At 35.6% G+C, this 19424-nt stretch overlaps 2 protein-coding genes and 1 long non-coding RNA gene across 3 annotated transcripts; 2 read left to right on the top strand and 1 right to left on the bottom strand.

Annotated features, from left to right (window-relative positions):
* Positions 1-1914: 1914 nt before the first annotated feature.
* LOC18054226 (uncharacterized protein slr1919) lies at positions 1915-8093 on the bottom strand. Its single transcript, XM_006450170.2, has 14 exons — positions 7674-8093; positions 7243-7369; positions 6905-7142; positions 6722-6763; positions 6336-6407; positions 6064-6199; positions 5811-5968; positions 5316-5400; positions 4661-4863; positions 4348-4509; positions 3823-3972; positions 3243-3503; positions 2861-3130; positions 1915-2748 (listed from the first exon to the last, which is right to left on the bottom strand). Exons 1-14 carry the CDS (start codon positions 7735-7737, stop codon positions 2497-2499), a joined length of 2220 nt encoding a protein of 739 aa, XP_006450233.1. The 5' UTR covers positions 7738-8093; the 3' UTR covers positions 1915-2496.
* A 1129-nt stretch (positions 8094-9222) lies between these two features.
* LOC18054227 lies at positions 9223-14185 on the top strand. The gene is made up of 3 exons (XR_002904012.1): positions 9223-9414; positions 9497-9599; positions 11221-14185. It is a non-coding gene; the product is annotated as an uncharacterized LOC18054227 (long non-coding RNA).
* Positions 14186-14484: 299 nt separating this feature from the next.
* LOC18054228 (protein ENHANCED DISEASE RESISTANCE 2-like) lies at positions 14485-15794 on the top strand. The gene has a single exon (XM_006450173.2). The coding sequence runs from the start codon at positions 14771-14773 to the stop codon at positions 15644-15646; it is 876 nt and encodes a 291-aa protein (XP_006450236.1). The 5' UTR covers positions 14485-14770; the 3' UTR covers positions 15647-15794.
* Positions 15795-19424: the final 3630 nt, after the last annotated feature.

The raw sequence follows: 19424 nt of genomic DNA on the forward strand, positions 1-19424 counted from the left end.
TGATATGTTCTATATAGGCATTATCTTAGTCATGGGCATCATTATCATCGGAATTATTTCTCTGGCTACAATTGAAATAATAGTTAAAATTAGAGAGTTTTGCAAATTAATCTTAAATTTGGGCAATTTTCACAATTTCTCAGGTTATTCGGCAATTGAAAGAAAAAATGGAGTGGGTTAGTTACTTCATGCCAAAATTGGGGGGAGTGAGATAATACGCGTCGCCGTAGCTGAAGGCAAGCTTACGAGAGGACTGAGTCAATGCCAAATTTGCAAATCGTATTTATCTGGAGGTGGGTGGGACACGTGGCGAACATGCAGATGGTAGCGTAGCGTCATACGGTTTGTTGCGATGTACATGGTAAGTTTTCTTTCCGGTGAATTTAATAAATTGGGCAGTTTTTCTTAAGTTGTACAAAGATTTGATCGACTGATCTAAATGATGTGTTGACTTTGAGTAATTAATATTCAATTTTTGGGGGAAAGAAATGTACTTGAAATTTAAGAACTTACTTGGTCAAGATTAAAAATTTGAAATTAAAGATTTGATCGACTGGTTGTTCTTTCTTTTTAAAATTTTTATTTTCGTTTTTTTGGATTGACTCAAAGCCTTTTGGTTCGATAATGCCCAGCACGGTGTAAAACAAAGCGACATCACGTTACTGTATAGCAATGTAGTCTGATGTTGCTTTTGCGTTGTCGAAAATAAGAAACGAATCGAAGTGAGAAAAGACCAGAAATATGAGATTATCGTTTATCATCAATAGAGTTGGTAATGGAACACGATGAGATATAATTTATCAATTTTAGTCTCGTTTCGTATATGTAAATGAGATGAAAAAATATTACATTCTCGTTCTTATATTTTTTTAGGATAAAAATATGTCTCAATTTTATTTTAAAAGAGATGGGATCCTGCGAGATCTCGTTATGATTAGAAAAATTCACATTCTTAATCGATAATGAGACGAGATGAGACGAGATTTATCAATCTCACTCACATCCTTATATTTTTTGATAAAATAAAAATATGTTTTAATCTTATCTCGAAAATCCTATTCCATAAAAAAAAAAAATTGTTATCCCTTATCATCAATGAGCCAAATTATCGTATTGATTGAATTCGCGTACAATAGCGATCGGATTGTAACTAATGTGATTAAATAGCTACTAAAATAGTGATGTTGCCAAGTCTTGCATTGTAAATTGACCCCACTGTAACAACTACTGTCTTCCCTTACGTCATGGGAAACGTAGTGCCTGAGTGGGACATGCCATACGGCAATTGATGAGAAATTTTGGGATCTACATTTTGTAATTACTTTGAACATGAAGTTAAGTTGATTGCCATGTGGCACCTCCACAGCACACTTGATGTGTGTCTCTCAATTATATATATTCAAATTCTTTTTCTTGTAAAAAAAATAATAACAATAGTTTGAATGGAACACTTTTAGATTTGATTTGAATGATTGAATCTCAGGATACTCAGCTCGAACACGTCACTGTTTTAGCTTGATTAGAGTTCGTACCCAGTCCACCAATATTAACACCGTCCACTATTTTTAGAGTCTAAAATTGCTGCACCAAGAAGCGGAAACACATGTCAATTTACTATTGAGGTTTGATAAATGGACATGCTTATACTTTTTAACATTCTTATTCATATATTACAATCAATATACAAAAGAATTTAAGTTTAATCTTATTCCGCTAAGTACTAGTACCAAAGTTTATATATGTTAAACACATACTAGTACCGTCTAAGAGCCTACTCCAAAAGTTTGAACTCAAGGTTTATTTCTAATGGTAAGAAACAGCCTTCTTAAAATTAAAGTCTCAGGTTCTAGTTTCACTAGATGTGTGAAATACTATAAAAAGGTTAAATTCATACAACTTTAAGTTAGCGTGAGGATCTACCGAGTACAACTCAAAAATCTAGGTCCAAACATATTAAACAAATATTTACAAGAAATGATAAATCCCAATACTGGCTTGAACATATATCTCCTTTATGATAAGAAAGTCTTTACCATTTGACCAATGGGTCGAGTAGCCAGTCCTTGTTTCTTGTCTTACACAGAGGTCAACTAGATTGCTGAGATCTGAAGACTACAGTGGACCAAGAATAAGGAATACATCATACACACCAACCCATATGGTCAATTTTCTTTCTCCTCAATCTTAAAAATATGGGTACTTCGAAAGTCCAGCCCCGGTTCTTAGAAACAAACAGATCGAAGTACATATTACATGAGGAATTTGCAAGGAATGTGGATTGCCCCCTCCTCTACTTCAGTCTTTTAATTTGCATAAAAATTGAGACCTCCAACGTTTCTCTTTGCTTAGCCATAAAAGTTAAAGCTAGCTTTGTTTCACTCTTTACAATTGATTAAACATATGCACATTCCAGAACTGCTAACAAATATATGCTCCACCAAAGCAAAGTGTAACCATAAATAGAATTACAAGAATTGGCCAAGTAGGGAAACAGGGCTATAAGCTTCTATTTGAGCAGTCGTTTTTTGCCAACTTGTGAAGCAGTCTAGACATACAAACCCATGAAGCCTCTGGAACTTTGTGGCTAAAATGCGTTAACAAAGCTGACACAATGTCAAAACTGAATTTATAAACCTCAGGCTTCACTGCCATGCGAACAAACATTGCTATCCACACCTCCCGTGCCAGCTTTACTGATTGATGGAGAGATCGAAATCCATTAACCACACGTGTGAGCATTGCCTGCCTCTGCAGATTTAGAAAATAAAGCAGCATCCATAACATACCCAAACATTATAGGGCTGAAGCACGACATTATAAAGTTCAGCAACAAAATGAACTAACAAGGAATTACACAAACCTCAGTCTCTGGTGTCAGCCTTGCTTCATTTTTCTTTTCTAAAATGCAACCAAAAACTTCATCATGAACAAATGTATCGGCTGCTCTAATTATATCACGGAGTAGGAAAACACGCACCATCTGGCCCTTTTCAGACAGAATAAAGAGTAAAAGATCTTCTGTGGCAGCAACGACGGCACGCATGTCAAACGATTTCCATCCCAAGCGTTGTGAGAAATTTTCTTCAGAGTTAGTAATCTCCTCAGATGCTTGTTCTGATATTGCTGCTATCTGAAACAACATAAATATGCCTTAATATCATTTGAAGCAGCTAATCATCCAGTGGTATAGCAAAGTAAGAACTGGTTTGTATGAAGGAAAACCAATAGGAGAGGTGACTTACCAAACGCTCTAGGCGATTCCACCTGATCGATCCATTGTTACGAATAAGAAGTTGCCTCAAAATTTTTCTCATATCAGGATTTGGGTCTGCCAAAAGCCTCCCGATGACAAAAGGGTATGAACTCTCGATGACCTTAAAATCAGGATCAAGAACTTTTGCTGTGCCCTCTAGCGAACCAAGTGCTCTTATCACCAAAGCATAGTCCGGCGGAAGAGAGAAATTAAATTCATACATAACATCATATAATTGGTCCATTACTCCCTGAGATCCAAAGAAAGTTCATTCAATGATTTGTTCACTTATTCCAAGAATTTACAGAAGCAACTTTTAGTAAGATGAGAAGAAGAGGCCAGGAATACAAGATTCTCTAAACAAGTGGCAAACTTTGAAGACAACTGAAGTTGGCTTCTGCGTGTTACTAAGCATTCATCCTCAAGGACAGTGCATATAGTTCTATCAATTGAGATGGAACAGACACATGTTATTCTCATACTTCAGAAATCGAAAACTGCATTGGGAGACATGAAGCAACCCCAAGGAAAAAAAAAGAAAAAAATGAAGACAGACTTCAAGAATAAACCTGAAAATCTTGAGATTGCCTAGTCCCATCACCAAATGATGCTTGCAGAGCATCTGAAACTGCTTGTATATCAAAGCCTTCAGGAATAAATCCCAAGGAAAGAAAATCATTTGCCAAACCCAGAGAGTCACGGTTAACATAGTGCACTAGCTGAAAGAAATGAAAATCAATTAAATATACACAATCTCAGGCAATGAATAGCACAGCAGTTTCTGGCATCATCACAGGCAAGAGAATAATACAAACTACTGATAACACAGTAGATACCACATGATAAATACCAAAATAATAATAATAATAATAATAAAAAGAGTAAAAACTTGAAAAGAAAGCCAAAAATCACAATATGGTTCAACATTCCAATGCACGTCTATATGTCTAGTGTGAAGATAAGATTTAGCGTGTCATATCCTAGAACAGGAAACATAATAAGAACCTTCTAAGATTTCTTGTTGCTAAAGGTATACACAAGACAGCTTAATGGGAATAATTATGTTGAGATTTTCCTGTTTGAACGTATCTTACCACTTGAATAAGTCCCACACGGAAATGGCGAGGAATATCACCCATCATTCCAAAGTCAAAATATGCAAGAGAGCCATCAGCCAGAGCAACAAGATTTCCTGGATGAGGGTCAGCATGAAAAAATCCCACCTCAAGCAACTGTCTCAAAGAGCAGTATAATCCCTGTGAAGCCAAATCGAAAAAGAAAATAAATTTAAAAACCATCAAATGTACGTCAGCAAAACCACACATGATAATTTTACCAATCGAAACTATGAGAACTGTAGGACAAATAGAAAACAGAACATAGTGAATTATTGCCACTATGAATTACCTCGTCAATTAGTTTCCTCCTGTTTAAAGAGGCCCTCTTCAGGCCGATTTCATCTGTAAGCTTAATTCCATCTATCCATTCCATTGTAAGCACACATTTGCAGGTAAGGTCCCAATATATTTTTGGCACTTTAATACAGTTGTGTTTGTTGGTTTTGACATTATTTGCAACCGAAGCTTTTTTACCATGCTTTTGTTGATCATCTGCTCATCATAAAGAAAAACATTTTAACTCACACCTGATATGCTTAAAGTAAGTGTACCAAAATGACCAATGAAAGATGCTGCTAACATGCTAACACCCACGAGCACAGAAGAGAGGTACAAGAAGAAATAATATACCAAATGACCCAGCACATCAACAAAAAATAATTCCTGATAAAAGCAGGCAGCCTAGCTCCAGAAAAAGACTAAAGACCTAATGGCATGATCCTCCTGTAAAATACTCCCCCAAGTTACATAACCACCTCACCTCTTTTTCCTTTAAACAATAAAGCATCAAAAGTAACATAAATTTAACCTTAAATGAACACTTGTAAACAAGTATTTTTGACAATACAGGTAAAAACGTTAAAATGTAGACTGACATGCATTGTCAATGAAGCAGTCTCACATACACGGCTAAGAGAGTCTAACATTATAGAGTAGAAACTTACATGGGCAGATACTATAAAGAGAAGCAAAGCGTTCAGCATTTTTCCCCTCTAGGATGTAATCAATTTCATCAAACATGTGCCTGACCTGTGCATTCAATAGAGACCTGAAGATGTCCATAAGGATGTACATATTATTAAAGAGAATATAAAGGAAATGCTCGGCAACAGAGATAACATAAGGCTCAAAAATAGTTCATTTTCCATCTCATGAGTCACACACATGTAATGCCAACAATGTGAAACTACAATCTAAGGAGTAATGTCAACAATGTGAAACTACAATCTAAGGATCTCAAACTAGTGGTGCTTCTTATCTAACAATTATTTAAAACATTTGAAAGACAAATGCCTTGATCTCTTGCCAAGTATCTAATGCATGGTTTTTTCGGTAATAAACTTTTTAATATATCTAGAAATGCAGAAATTATCAAGGTGAAATAAAATAATTGACCAAAAATACATAGAAAATTATGCTCTTGAGGTACAAAGGCTCACCATCTCATTCACTGCAACTAAAAGATCTTTACGGGCCTTGGCAAATCGCTTTAATTGGCCACCAATCATTTGAAATAACACTGCATCCAGGGTCAATGATAGTGGCATTCCAGGCCTCTGTACTTTAACAGCTACAAGTTCTCCTGAATGAAGATGAGCTACAAATTGAAGCAAAAAAAAGCATTATCCTGGTATGAGTACTAATACAGGAAAAATGATCGAACATAATCTTTAAAGGTAAAAACTCTTGTACCTTTATAAACCTGGCCCAAGGATGCTGCTGCTATAGGCTTTGGGCTAATGTCAGCAAAAACTTCTGAAACTTTAACACCCAACTGGGTTTCAATAGATCTCATTGCAACATCTGTTGCATATGGGGGTATTTGGTCCTAGCATTAATAGAAGGATCTTGAGTTCAAGAATAATGGAAACAAGAAAAACTGAAAAAGAAACATGTGAAGTGAAAACTACAAATATTGATGACATGATGCACAGTAAAGAAGCTTAGGGGATAAAGTTGCCAACCTGTAATTTGGAAAGCTCTTGGCAATATACAGGTGGCAATACATCCGGTCTAGTGCTTAGAGCCTGTCCAAGCTGTAAATAAAAAAGAAATCAGTGAAACTTGCAATTTTTTATCCAATCACTTCGAGACTGGTTCAGTGGCTTAATTTTCTGTTTAGGTGAATTAGTACTCCCCAACTCCATTTTGGCTATCACACAGAAATGTAAACAAACAAAGAAAGATGATGTTTCATATTTAGAGTTGAGATTGATGGAGGAAGGACCAAAGTTCCGAGTCAACAGTTGTTCAAGAATTCATAAACTAAAATAAAAATTACAGGAATAGATACAGCTAAGGAGGTCAAACCTATAAGCATGAACAGAATTTAAGAAAAAGAGTAACTTGCCTTGATGTAGAAAGGCCCCAAGCTGACTAGAGTTTTGCGGAACTGCAATGGATTGAACGGTAATTATAGTATATTTGCTATTTCTTCACACATCACAGTTTAACAAAATCTTCAAGCATTGACCAACTGGAGATTATATCCAAAAAATTTAAAAGTATAGTTTGCGTCAATATTAAAAATTACCGTAACAGCACGCTTATTTATGTCATGCACAAATATCTGCCAGATGGCCAACTTCAAAACATGGAATGAAATGATTGCTGCTCTATAAAAAGCCAAGAATGGGCCAAAACGAGAAAAAATGGAGGCACTTTTGGAGCTGTAAGCTCCGAGAGTAATCCCAAATTCACTTTCTAGTGATTCCTTCCTCCACCTAGCATACTCTCCAGAAGGCCTTTCACCATGGACACTGGTAGAAAATCTGCAAGGAACCTCATCAGAACATGAGAACCAAGAACTTGAACCATGACATAAATCAGATATTATGCAATCCCAGAGCCCAAGAACTCCATGGAACTTACAAATTTTTTTGAAACAAGCATGAGGGGAACCAAATAACCTCCCTTCTTGCTAGTCCAATATCTTTCAAGTCTCTCAGTGTTGTACATTTCCACAAATCGTAGTTAAAGGCGCTATCACGATGTAAAGCTGAAATAAAAGTTATTGTTAAGTAAAGGCATATAAACCATTAAGCTAAAATGCTAGCATCCATAAAATCCTATAAGTCTCTGTCGGCAAACCTCAAATCAATAGAATCTCAATATATACGGACAGGACAACATTCAAGCAAAGTATCCATATGAAATTACAATTAGAAGTTACCTATTTCCAAATCTATTTCCTCGTTCATACAATTTGTATTGAGTTAAAGTTCATTATTTCAAACAAAAAACAAAATTGAAAAACGCAGAATTAAATTAATTATTGAGCGAGTGAAAAGCAGGAGCGTTACTTCTGGAGGCAAATGTGACGTGGCGACGGCGGTGGCGGTTGAGATTGGCGAAGGCATTCCTCATTGGCTACGATAGGAATGGCGTGGAACGAAGAATGGTAATACAGTAGCGTTGAAGCACAGGCACCATCGAAGATGAAGTTTGCACATTCACTGTTTGTGAAAATGCGCCAACGCCAGGAGACGGTTGCGAAGCAGTCACAGAGAAACAAATGTGTTGTGCGCGCGTGTATGCCTGAGAGAAAAGAGAATCGTGACACGTGTTGCGAGATGGCATCCGCAGCGGGCCGCCAGGTATGCTTGGTTGTGAAGTTTGCGAATTACGGTCTAGCCATTAGCTGTGCGCATGATTTCTTGATGATCATTTTGTATGAGGTTATTGTGGTCATGTTCGGTAAACGCCTTTGTAATTACGTATATATAATTAAGAGGGATGCTGATTATGGCACCAATGGCCTTTTTTATTTTTAATTATAGTGCAATTTATATAAATATTATAAACGGCCTGAATAATTGTGTTGTTGATGCGACACTAATCCTCGTAAAAGTACTTTGCTAGAAAATTGCGACTAAATATTTCATCTTGACCGTATTGTTATTGTTATTGATCTCTGACGTATAATTTTTATCGTTTACGTTAAATTTCTAGTTATTATTTTAACAAATCTTCTTCATCTTGGAGTTAAAAAAAAAATTGAAATATGCACGAATAACATAAATAAAATAGGGCCTCAATTCAAGAATAAAAATAAAAATAGATATAGATAGGCCTCCTTTTACAAGCTTACAACATAGGTATAAAAATAATGATTCACGGTTTAAAAGAATGATAGATTATATTTATGGAATACCCAAAAAAAAAATGTGAGAGAGAAGTTGGTATAGAATGAAAAATTTTAAGATGAGTCTAAAAATACGGAATTTTAATGCACATCCTCATATATAAATCTTCATATTCTCGTCTAATTATAATAGAAATCGGAAATTGATAATTACTCATTAGCCTAATAGTTATCATTCACTATCTTATTATTGAGGTGGAAAATTTAAGTGTCATAATTCTTTTACATTGGGCTATAAATTTTTCTTAGTTTGAGATTTTTTATATATATTTTACTTAAAATTAATTTTTGAATTGAGATTCATAGACCTGCTACATCAAGAAAGGTTATAGACAAAATTAAAAAAAAATTCATGAAATTTTGAACTCCACATAGATATTTGCTGATGCTGCATCATTCTTATTGTACTAAAAGTAGAATTGTAAGGAAATATTAACGATGGAGAAGGCACACAATCTAACTTTACGAATCAATTTATGAGAAGAAAAGAAAATTACTGATAATTTTTTTTGTATTTTACAAATCAATTCAGTTTGCGGGATGGCGGGCCGGCGCCAATGGACCCTATTGGCGAAACCAAGCCGCCAAGCCTGCCACACGCGAACCAAAATCCCGGGTTGCTAAGACTGACCCGGCCCATAAAGAAATCAACCGCGTACCTCACATAGCCTTCGACTTCGAGCCTTCATTAATTGAGTGTTAAATTTGAAAACTCAATTAACGTATTTAGGGCGTATCAGAAATTCAGAATCATCACACACTCTCTCTCTCTTTAATTTTTTCAAATCGAGACTCTCTCCATAGAAATGGCGAACGAACAACCGACATTGCGGCCGTGGTTCCTCGACTTGGTTCCGCTTATTGTGGTTCTTTTAATTGCTGCTCACGTCTTCGCTTTGGTACTTTCAATACTGAGCCTATTTTGTTTAGATTTTATTAAAACGTTATCTTTTAACTCAGTTTATTTTCATTTTCTTCTAGGTTTACTGGATTTACAGATTAGCCACCGAGAAACAGCCTCAGCGAAGAAAAGCACATTAAAATTAGTACTTACTTTTAAGTCTTTAATACGTTCATCAATAGAGTAAGTTTTGAAGATTATTTTTTACTTCTTATTTATTTATTTATTTTGTAAAATAATTTATATGGATCTGTTTAAGATTTGAGTGCTTTTCAAGAAAATTTGGCTGATCATTTGGAAGTTTAGAAGTTATAGAAGTAGCTAATGATTTGTCCTTTAATTTTCAGTCAGATATTGGGAGTTTTTATTGCACTTTTATGATATAAATAATAGATGTGGCATGGTGTGTGGCTTAAGTTATTTGTTTGTGTAACCCTTATTGATTTATGTCTGAAGTTTTGAGAACTGTAAAAATGGAACTGAAGTGAGCTTCCTTTTATTTAGGTTTTGAGAACTAATAAATGCTATCTTTTGCTATCCGAATTTATTTCTCACCAGTGACGCATTTGTTTCTTGCTGTGGTTAGTGTGAGCATGAGTAATTTTCTAATAAACGATCCAGACAAGTTACTCCTTTGCAGACAAGTAACTAAAAAGGGAAAAGAAAACACTCACTTCATTTCTTTGGCTTGTCCCTTACCATATCAAAGCAAGGGAACCCTTAGTAGATAATCACTCGTGTAAGCATTTTACTTCATTTTATTTATTTTTAAGCAGGTTCATTATGCTAATAACTAGAGTGGTCGGCTTAGAGGCCTTGCGATATCCTGTATGTTTTAGGTTGTTATTATTTTAGTTACTTGTATATGCAAGCTCTGAATCTCAGATGATGGATGATCACAAAAGAAATGAGTGATGTACTGATGTTGTTAGGCGAACATAATGTCTATAATGATGGTTGTTCCTTGACACACACTTGTATGATGGCTTGGTACTTGTGAAGGTGGTTTACATGACCAAACAGGTTATTATATTTATATTGAAATCATAAGCTAAGCAGTTTACATGGTTACCTTGTGTATATTTTCTTGTTCATGATTGTGCTGGCAACTTGTTGGCGTGAATGGAAAATGGACGTCCTATTCTTGTATAGTTAATATCTTGTATCACTGTACTTAGAATGAACTTGTTTTAAGCTTTAAAGTAGGTATTTACTACAATCCACCAACACTTTAACAAATTAATTTTAGTGGTGATCTATATCTACTGTTTTACTTAAATTAAAATTTTCTCATTCATTTGTTCTCAACACTTGTTGAACTGCTATAATCGTGGATGGGGCTGTATCTTGTTGTGCAAGTTGGCAATATTCTTGAATTGGCACATCTCGTAGCTCTTTATGATTAGTTTTCCGGTGTCTTTCATGACTGCATTCATTACTGATATAATTTTAGCTTTTGTTAGAGTTAAATCTCTAGATTCCAGTCAAGGAGAAGTCCCTTAACTGTTTGTTTATTCAACTTGAACTCTAAGTTCGTTGATAATGTAGCTTACAGGTGGATTACTCCTATCTTATAGAGAATGTTGAAAATTAGGATGTAGACTGAATTGAGTGATACACCGTGATATGTTCATGACCCATATAGTTTGGGTTTGTTTTGCCCATCAAAATTTAGTATCGCATAGATTGGTCACCAACAATGGGATCTTTATCATAGATTCTTAGTAATGTTCAAGTTTTATCCATTATCACTTTGATATTTCTTCAAGAAATTGAAACCAACAATATATTTTATCATTTGCAGGAAGTTTTTTCATTGAAAGCTGAATACAATGCTATATGGACAGGGTTTATGCAAGATTGTAGCAGGCTGCATTTATCTTCTCCGGAGCTAAGTTCTCGTTTTATTAGGTTTACTGCATGTTCCTTGTATGTACATTGCTTCTGGAGACAGTCTTCGGTTTGCTTCTTGAATTGTTTGCTTATCTTTGTTGAAATACCGAAAAAAAAAAAATAAAAGTGTTGGATGTGTGTGTGTGTTAGGATTGATTTTCTTCCAGTAGATAGTTGTGTATGGTATCGTCTTGGATCATCTTGTACCATATGCATATCCATGTATATTTGTACGAGGATAGCAAGTGCATAGTTTAATGCCGCTAGATTGGATGATTGTCCAGATGACATCTCTTTATATGATTTTCAAGATAGGTAATGAGCAGAGGTTTATTTTGGTAACTAGAGTAAATTTGCTATAGTGTCTGTTGTAGGAAGCTAGATGTCTATATAACTAATATTTGGTTGTATCTTGAATAGCTGCCAAGTGCTTTAAAGAAATACTATTAAGCAAAGGAAATGTTGAAATTTATTACCGAGGTTCACACCAGTGTGAGCGTCTTTCTTTTAGTGGTCAGCCACTTTTGGAGTTAAGATGGGATTCGAGTTGCATTTCAAATGTTGAAGTTTGTTGATCCATTATGCTTCAATAGAGATCTTAGTTCTTATGCTTAGAAGCAACCCAAACCCTGGTAGTAAAGATTTACAATAACATACCCGCAAGCAGGCAGGAGCCCAAGTGCTACTCCACTGTTATGGTTTTGGCTGTATGTGTACTAGTGGGAGGATGAGGTTTGAAGTTGCCTCCTAAAATAAAACCCCATCTGGGTATAGTGCTTCTAGGATGGGCATAGTCTGTTTATATCTAAAGGCAGATATCTTAGCTTTTGAATTTTGCAGGTATTAGCTCTCAGACTGCATCTGCATATGGATATGTAATATGGTGACAGCTTATTTATTGGAATCACATCTACGTGATAGTTAATACTTATTTATTTATTTTCTTTTGTGATAGTAGTTGAGGAACTGATAATTTCTTCTAGGAAGATGAATTGCATAATGGAAGCAGAGAAATGATTATATTTTGGAATAATTTTGATTGTTAAGAGACGGAAATTAAATCCAAGTTTTTAGTAAGACATATCACCTTGAATCCTTATTTCAGTTTTCTCCTATGGTTGAATCCTTGCAAGGCATTTGTTGTCAATTTTCAGTAGATCATATGTGGTTTAGGCAACATTAGGTAAGAATTACACGGTAATTTACTGGAATGAAAATGACTCTGAGATACTTGTATCGCAGAAACTAGAAAGATTATTTGATAATATCATGATTCTTAGGAATTGAGAAGGCAATCGAGCTGGATTATTATTATTATTCTTCTGCTGACCCCAGGAATCTGTAGACTATTTCCAAGTTGTTTTTATTTATTAAGGCAGACAAATCCTATTGGTAATTAGGTGTCAAAGAAGATGGATAAAGATCCTCTCCCGATCTGAGTTCTCATGAGTTTCTAAAGATTTTGAGCCATGTGTTTTTAAGTCATAGTGTATAGGTAGGATTTAATTTCATCATTTTTTATATTAATAATTAATCACCCACATGTATTTTTGCTCAGGAGTAGATTAGATCATGAGAGAATGAGAGGAATCCTAATCTTAAGACTCATTAAGCATTTTTTTTTTTTGTAATAAAGCTGGGGTTTAGGTCGATATTTGTTATCTATCTCCTCTTTAATTTTCATTCTCTTCTGATTGAAAATAAATCGACTGGAGGACTGGACATGCATATGCATCCCGTAACAAAAGAAACAAAAAATGAAGTCATCGTATATTAGATCATGATAGAATAATTGATCATGAAGGAATAAATTATAAGTTAAGATGCTGATAATTGAATGTGTCAATGATCTGCAATTTTGGCAACTTATTCGCATATGTAGGTATTAATAATTCCTTATAGCCGTTGTGCGTTGTCATAGACATAAACAGCTCCGATCGAATGCCGCAAAATGTCGTTGTGTTAAGCTGCTCAACAATACTCCACGTGTCGAAGTTAACGTCATTACTTCTTTTAATTGCTCTGCTAGCGTGTCGCTGTCCTAATCGTCAACATCGATGAAGTCAAACAGAACTGTCAAAGTAATCGGCCCATCCGATCCCAATTCTCATTTTGGCTTGCTCTGTCTGTCTAATTACCTGATTGCCATGCTTGCTTTTTGTGCTCTGAATTAAAGGAGGATCATCGATCGTTCCTTTTGAGCATAAGGAAATTCTCTCTCTCCAATTCAGGACTCAGTGAAGTGGGCCCTGGAAACTCAGAAATACAACATTGTCATGCAATATTATACTATTCTCCTATAATCAACGGTTACTTCCATTTTGGACTTTTATGATTATGCCGAAAGAAAAATATTAAATTTAATACAGTTGTATTGACCTTGCAGGAATTGTAAGGTAAGTATACTATTATTAGTCATTGATAATGTAAGTTTTTAAATAGGATCGCTTGATTCCCCAATAGAAATATATTGGGTGTTTATTTTAGTTAGATATAATTATAAATGTGTTGTACAAAGTTTGTATGTCAACTTTGTAGCATGCACATGGCTTCTAATCAATTAATACATGGTAGTTGGAGTAGTGGTACATCATATTATCATATTTGTTGAGATATGAAACTCGTATTCTAATCTGATAAATGTGACGTTATTTTTTAGTTATTAGCATTATTGCTTGATTTCAGAATGAAATGAATGTATTTGCGATGAAATTTTATCTTGTGGTCCTAAAATAGTATAATTATTGGCTTGCTGGACCTTCATGCCCGAATACAAAATTGTAATGAATTTATTGCAATAGCCTTCAGAGGACAAGAGAATAATATTATTACTTATTAGTGTTGAATAAGATCTATCCCACATTTATTAAAACTATGCCACGTGCTTTCAATTCACTCTCATTTTATCTTTAACCATTATAATTGAAAATTCTTTTATTATAAGATGCCATGACTACGACGAATAATGTAGCAACATGTCACTCTTTATTCAGTACTTTTTCCATAGATATTTTTTTATGTACATTTAAAAATCCAACAAATAAACTTTCTTTAGAAAAAAATATAAAAAAGGAGAAATATTATGGAAAAAAAATTAGAGGCCCAAACACTAAACAGAAGAATATCATGATTAATTATTACGATCATTACTTAAAGAGGGTGACCATATAATATATTGTTGCATTAAGCTAGTAGAAAATTTGTTAAAGTACCGGTGACACTTATTGAAAGGGCTTTTTCGTAGTTTCCAGGAAGTTCAGGGGCAGTGGGGCACCTGATCTTTCTTCTCATGATATCACACCTCTCATCTCGTATCCCCCTTAATCCTTTCTCCACACTTTCACTAACTTCACTCTCAAACGGAGAGTCGCAGGACGAAAATCTCGTTCAGAGAGAGAAGGAAAAAGGAAAAGGAAAAGGAAAGAGAGAGAGAGAGAGAGAGAAGACAAAAAAAATTCACAATGTGCCCAAAGCAGCATAAACACCGGGCTTCGAGCACCGGACTCCCCGAATGGATCACCGAATCAATCCACGGCGGATCCCTCCTCCACGTGGATCTCGAGACAGGCACCAACGGCTGGGCCTCACCTCCAGGCGATCTCTTCTTTCTACGCTCCAGAAACTACTTCACTAAAAAACAAAAATCCCCCGCCGGTGATTACCTCCTCTTACCAATCGGCATGGACTGGCTCAGGTCCACTACCAAACTCGACAACGTACTCGCCCGGCCCGACAATCGGATCGCCCAAGCGCTCAAAAAGGCGCAGTCTCAGGGTAAGTCGTTGAAGAGCTTCATTTTCGCCGTGAATCTTCAAGTCCCCGGCAAGGACCAGCACAGTGCCGTGTTTTATTTCGCCACAGAGGATCCCATCCCGTTGGGATCTTTGCTTTACCGTTTTGTTAACGGCGACGATGCATTTAGGAACCAGCGGTTTAAGATCGTGAACCGGATCGTGAAAGGTCCGTGGATCGTGAAAAAGGCGGTGGGCAATTACAGCGCGTGCTTGTTAGGGAAGGCGCTGACGTGTAATTACCATAGGGGGCCTAACTATTTGGAGATTGACGTGGACATCGCTAGCTCGACGATTGCGAGCGCCATTTTGCACCTCGCGTTGGGGTACGTGACGAGCGTGACGATTGACATGGGGTTTCTGGTGGAATCGCAGGCGGAGGATGAGTTGCCTGAGAGGCTTCTAGGTGCCGTTAGGGTCTGTCAGATGGAGATGTCGTCGGCGTTTGTTGTTGACGCGCCACACGCGATTGTGAACTCGCGTGGTTTGGGCCCTGCCAAGGTTAATCACGACGACGATGCCGATATTGCTGAGAAGAAATGTTGACGGAATTTTAAATAATTGTTTTTAATACCCAGATTCCATTTTACCTTTTTTTTTTTTTTTTAAAGAGTTTATTATGTGATTCCCGGGCATCATCAATATGGTTGTAGATAATAAAGTGTTAACAAATAACAATCTTTTCTCCCGAAAATGAAAATTAGAAAAATATATATGTTCTTGCCGCATTGACGTTAAAATTTAGAAATGCATGGTATTCTCATACTTTTTCTTTTTAATTTTTTTTTTTAATGATGGGGTTCATTTTTTTATTTAGATTTTTAGAATGTTGTGGTGGGGACAATTCGCGGAGCACTGTGTAGATTTTGGTGGTGGCCTGGGCCTGGGGGATCCGGCTTTTGGTGAAATGATTGTGATTTTAAATGTGCCTTCGGGCTCAAGAAAGTTGTACGGAAAAAGAATCAATCCATGGTGTCTAGTGCAGTGATCGTGAAATTTATTAGTTGCTGTAAAGAAGTTTTGGCAATTGGCAATAGGCGATGGTGTGGTGTGAGTTGGCTCTAGAATAAAATTTGGTACGCAGAATGTAAGTTGAGCTGTAATTGTGCAACAAGCCGAGAAAGGCTGAGGCAAGTGGGCAGTCGGCTAGAGTTGAGTCCCACAATTGAATCTTGCTTTCGGCTCTGATAGTAAACGATTGGTTAGTATTCTTTTGGTGCGTGCCATAAAATTATTTTCTATTCAAATATAATAATGTTAAGAGTTAAAACAATTGAGTCTAAATTATCATGTGTCATTTATTTATTAGATAGTAAATTATATAATTAATAAAAATTAATATTTTAATATCTAATAATTAAATGTTTATTGAAATTATTAAATATTATTCATCCAAATAACGAGTCCTATTGCACTGTGGATACGACAACCACGTAAAGTTTCACGCCACGTAATGGCAGGTGTTCAACCGTGTATTGATGTTTGGTGGGGATGAAATTTGGTACCGCCCCCGGACTTTTTGCGGTCAAAAAAGAGAGACGACATTTTTATTTTCTTTTGCATCTATAAAAGTGAATACGATATTAAAATATTGCTCGTTTTGCTTGCTGATCAGAAGTAAATGATTATAAAAATTGGCATTATTGAATGCGTGCTCATTTTGAAAAGAAGAAGGGGGGAAGAGGGGGGTGTGGAGCACTTTGTGACTTTGTGTGAGTTAGTGTCCCAAGTTCACCTAGTTTTGCGAATAAGGTGTGTAGTTGTTTGTGTGTAGTTGTTTGTGTGCTGCTTGCATATGCAACCGAAACCGATCAAATTTTTCCTTTTGGTCTTTAACTCTACTGCTTTTGGACTCTTGTTCTCTTAAAAGACACTTTTTGGTTTTGGTATCGTGACGGACACCTAGAGCTCAAATTCGCTTGATGGTTTTGGAAGCAGTTTGTTTTTCACGCAATAAAGCCTTCGCTTTTGGACTAATTAACACGTCGCTGTTGAGAAAATTTGTCAAAACACTCCAAAGCAATGACTCCGTGTAACCTAGACTTTTTGGGTTTGCCCCCAAGGAACCGTTTGATTCAACGACTTAGAAATGGGTTCTTAAAATCTTTGCCATTTTAAAACTGAGAATTTAGATCCTTTTCGTCAATGAATTTCGTCTTGAAGATAAGGGTACATTACATTAATCTTTGTTTCGATGAACCTATGGTATATTACTATCGTTATATCCATTTAAATAAATAGAATTTATTAGTAAAAAGAAATTTAGATGTCTACAAATGACGGGGAAGTCATTTGCTAATAAAATATTTTGTTATTGATTTTAGCGTTATCTCTAAAAAGAATCAATAATTTAGTTTTGATACAGAATTAAATGCCACATGGGATCAATTTATCTTTTTTTTTTTTTTAGAGTTCCCCATGCTTTAGTAGTGGTTGAACAATTTTGGTCCGTTCAAAACATGATGGCACACTTCGATTGTTCATGCATTTTTCAGACTTTGAATATAAAATTCAACTCAAATCCATTCGTTCACTGAACCCCGTAACTCAAGTCAAAAGTGCTGATTCAGAGCTTTAATTTTCCTTGACTTTAGACCACCAATCATAACTTTAATTGGGGCAATTTATGGCCACTGATATGTTCCGATTTCCAAAGGTAATTACCATGCTAATAATTATGAATGGATGCGATAATTTTTAATGCCTTTCATAAAGTGTCGGCAAATCCATGTCCATTATTAAGAAAGTGGTGTAATAATGGCAATGCCGTCGCGCCTATGCAGCCAGCTCACGCATGCAAGTTATAAGAGCAATAAATTGGGAAAATAAAAGAAGATAAACGGTTTATAAGGCACTGATTCTTGATAATGTTTTCTTTCCTTTGAATAAACGAGATGCAATTATTAATTCCCCTAGTTGATACTAATTATGAAAACGAGAGTTTGATAATTTGAAAAAAAAAAAAAAAAAGGTCGTGAGAAGGGCATTTTTGGTCTAGTGGCATGATTTTTGCTTGGGGTGAGATGTCAAGTTCAATTTCCCCATCCTGTGTAACAATGTCATTAGGTGTTTAAATTGCCTTCCAAAGTGAGTAGTTTTTTTTTTTTTTTTTTTTCTCAAGAAAATGTTTATTAAGATTTTCTTGTTCATTCATGGACCGAAAACAAATTTGTAGTTTTATTGGGAACCACCCATTAGTCTGGTAAACTATATATTTAGAAATTTTCGGGGAGAGATTTCATCTCCAACATTTTTTTCCCCCACCAAAAGCTCCTAATTAATTCTTCACTATTTATTATTTTCTTTGTTGGTATAAGCTATTGCACGCCTTCACGTCTGCATTTGCTTGCTACTGCGTCCGAATTTTCTTTCTAGCTTTCACAGTCATCTTATCTCAATCGCTAGGTCTTATCAATCTTTGCTTATTCGATTCGTTGAGACGAAGCAATTGACGACAAGCGTACTTACTTTTCCTTCTACTGCATGCTTTGTGGGTTCGAGTACACCGTTTCTTTCTTGTTAGTTCAAGTTCAGCCATGGGAATTGAAGAGGGTGTTCATTGTTATTAGAGGAAAGAAAGCTTTTAAGACTATTAAATCCCAATGGGGCTCTGTATTTGAAGAAGGGGCCAGGTTGCGAGATTATTTTTGGAGTGTTCCAACAGAAGAATATTAATCAAAAAGAGTTAAGAGTTACCTAACCCCCATCTCATCAGACCCCATTTAAAATTAAATATTTTAGAACTCGTTTAATTCCAAAACTACCCTTCATTCTAATCAAAATCAGTCTCGTAGTCTCGAGACTGTAGTTCCACCAATTCATTTTCTTTCACACAACCACAGCTGCTACAGCTAACTTAAAATTAATGATCTAACTTCATATCATTCTGTAACTTTTAGATGATGATATTCGTTTGTGGCGGTATCAATGGAAGAAGCAAGAGGCATACATCAAGTGAAAAAGGTTAATTTAGAATAAAAAAAACGTGGGAGCCAACAATGCTAATAAATAAATGAGAATCTAAAAATTTGAGAATCGTCAAATATTATTCCTAATATATGAAGAATTCTTTGCACAAGTAAGAATGTAAACCGTTATATTTTTCATTTTAGTTGATTTCTTTAGATGCCACGATTTTCTACAGTAGTATCTTTGCTAAGGGCGGAATTATAACTTTTGATTAGTTTGGACTAATTTATAAATTTATTGTCAATATTTTATGTGAATGTCTGTGCACATAAAATAAGTAAAAAGTACATATATCAAGCAATGCAACATCAAAATTTTTAACAAATACATGTATCCAATAAAACATAGACAACAA

Source organism: Citrus clementina, unplaced genomic scaffold, assembly GCF_000493195.1.
Source record: "Citrus clementina cultivar Clemenules unplaced genomic scaffold, Citrus_clementina_v1.0 scaffold_1, whole genome shotgun sequence".
Taxonomy (NCBI): Eukaryota; Viridiplantae; Streptophyta; class Magnoliopsida; order Sapindales; family Rutaceae; genus Citrus; species Citrus x clementina.

Excerpts from the sequence above, each read along its gene's own strand:
- LOC18054226 (XM_006450170.2), bottom strand. The coding sequence starts at position 7,737 with ATGAGGAATGCCTTCGCCAATCTCAACCGCCACCGCCGTCGCCACGTC. Across the intron at positions 5,969-6,063 it reads CTTGGGCCAGGTTTATAAAG|CTCATCTTCATTCAGGAGAA; the intron begins GTACAAGAGTTT and ends TTCAATTTGTAG. Across the intron at positions 4,510-4,660 it reads GGAGGAAACTAATTGACGAG|GGATTATACTGCTCTTTGAG; the intron begins GTAATTCATAGT and ends TTGGCTTCACAG.
- LOC18054228 (XM_006450173.2), top strand. The coding sequence starts at position 14,771 with ATGTGCCCAAAGCAGCATAAACACCGGGCTTCGAGCACCGGACTCCCC.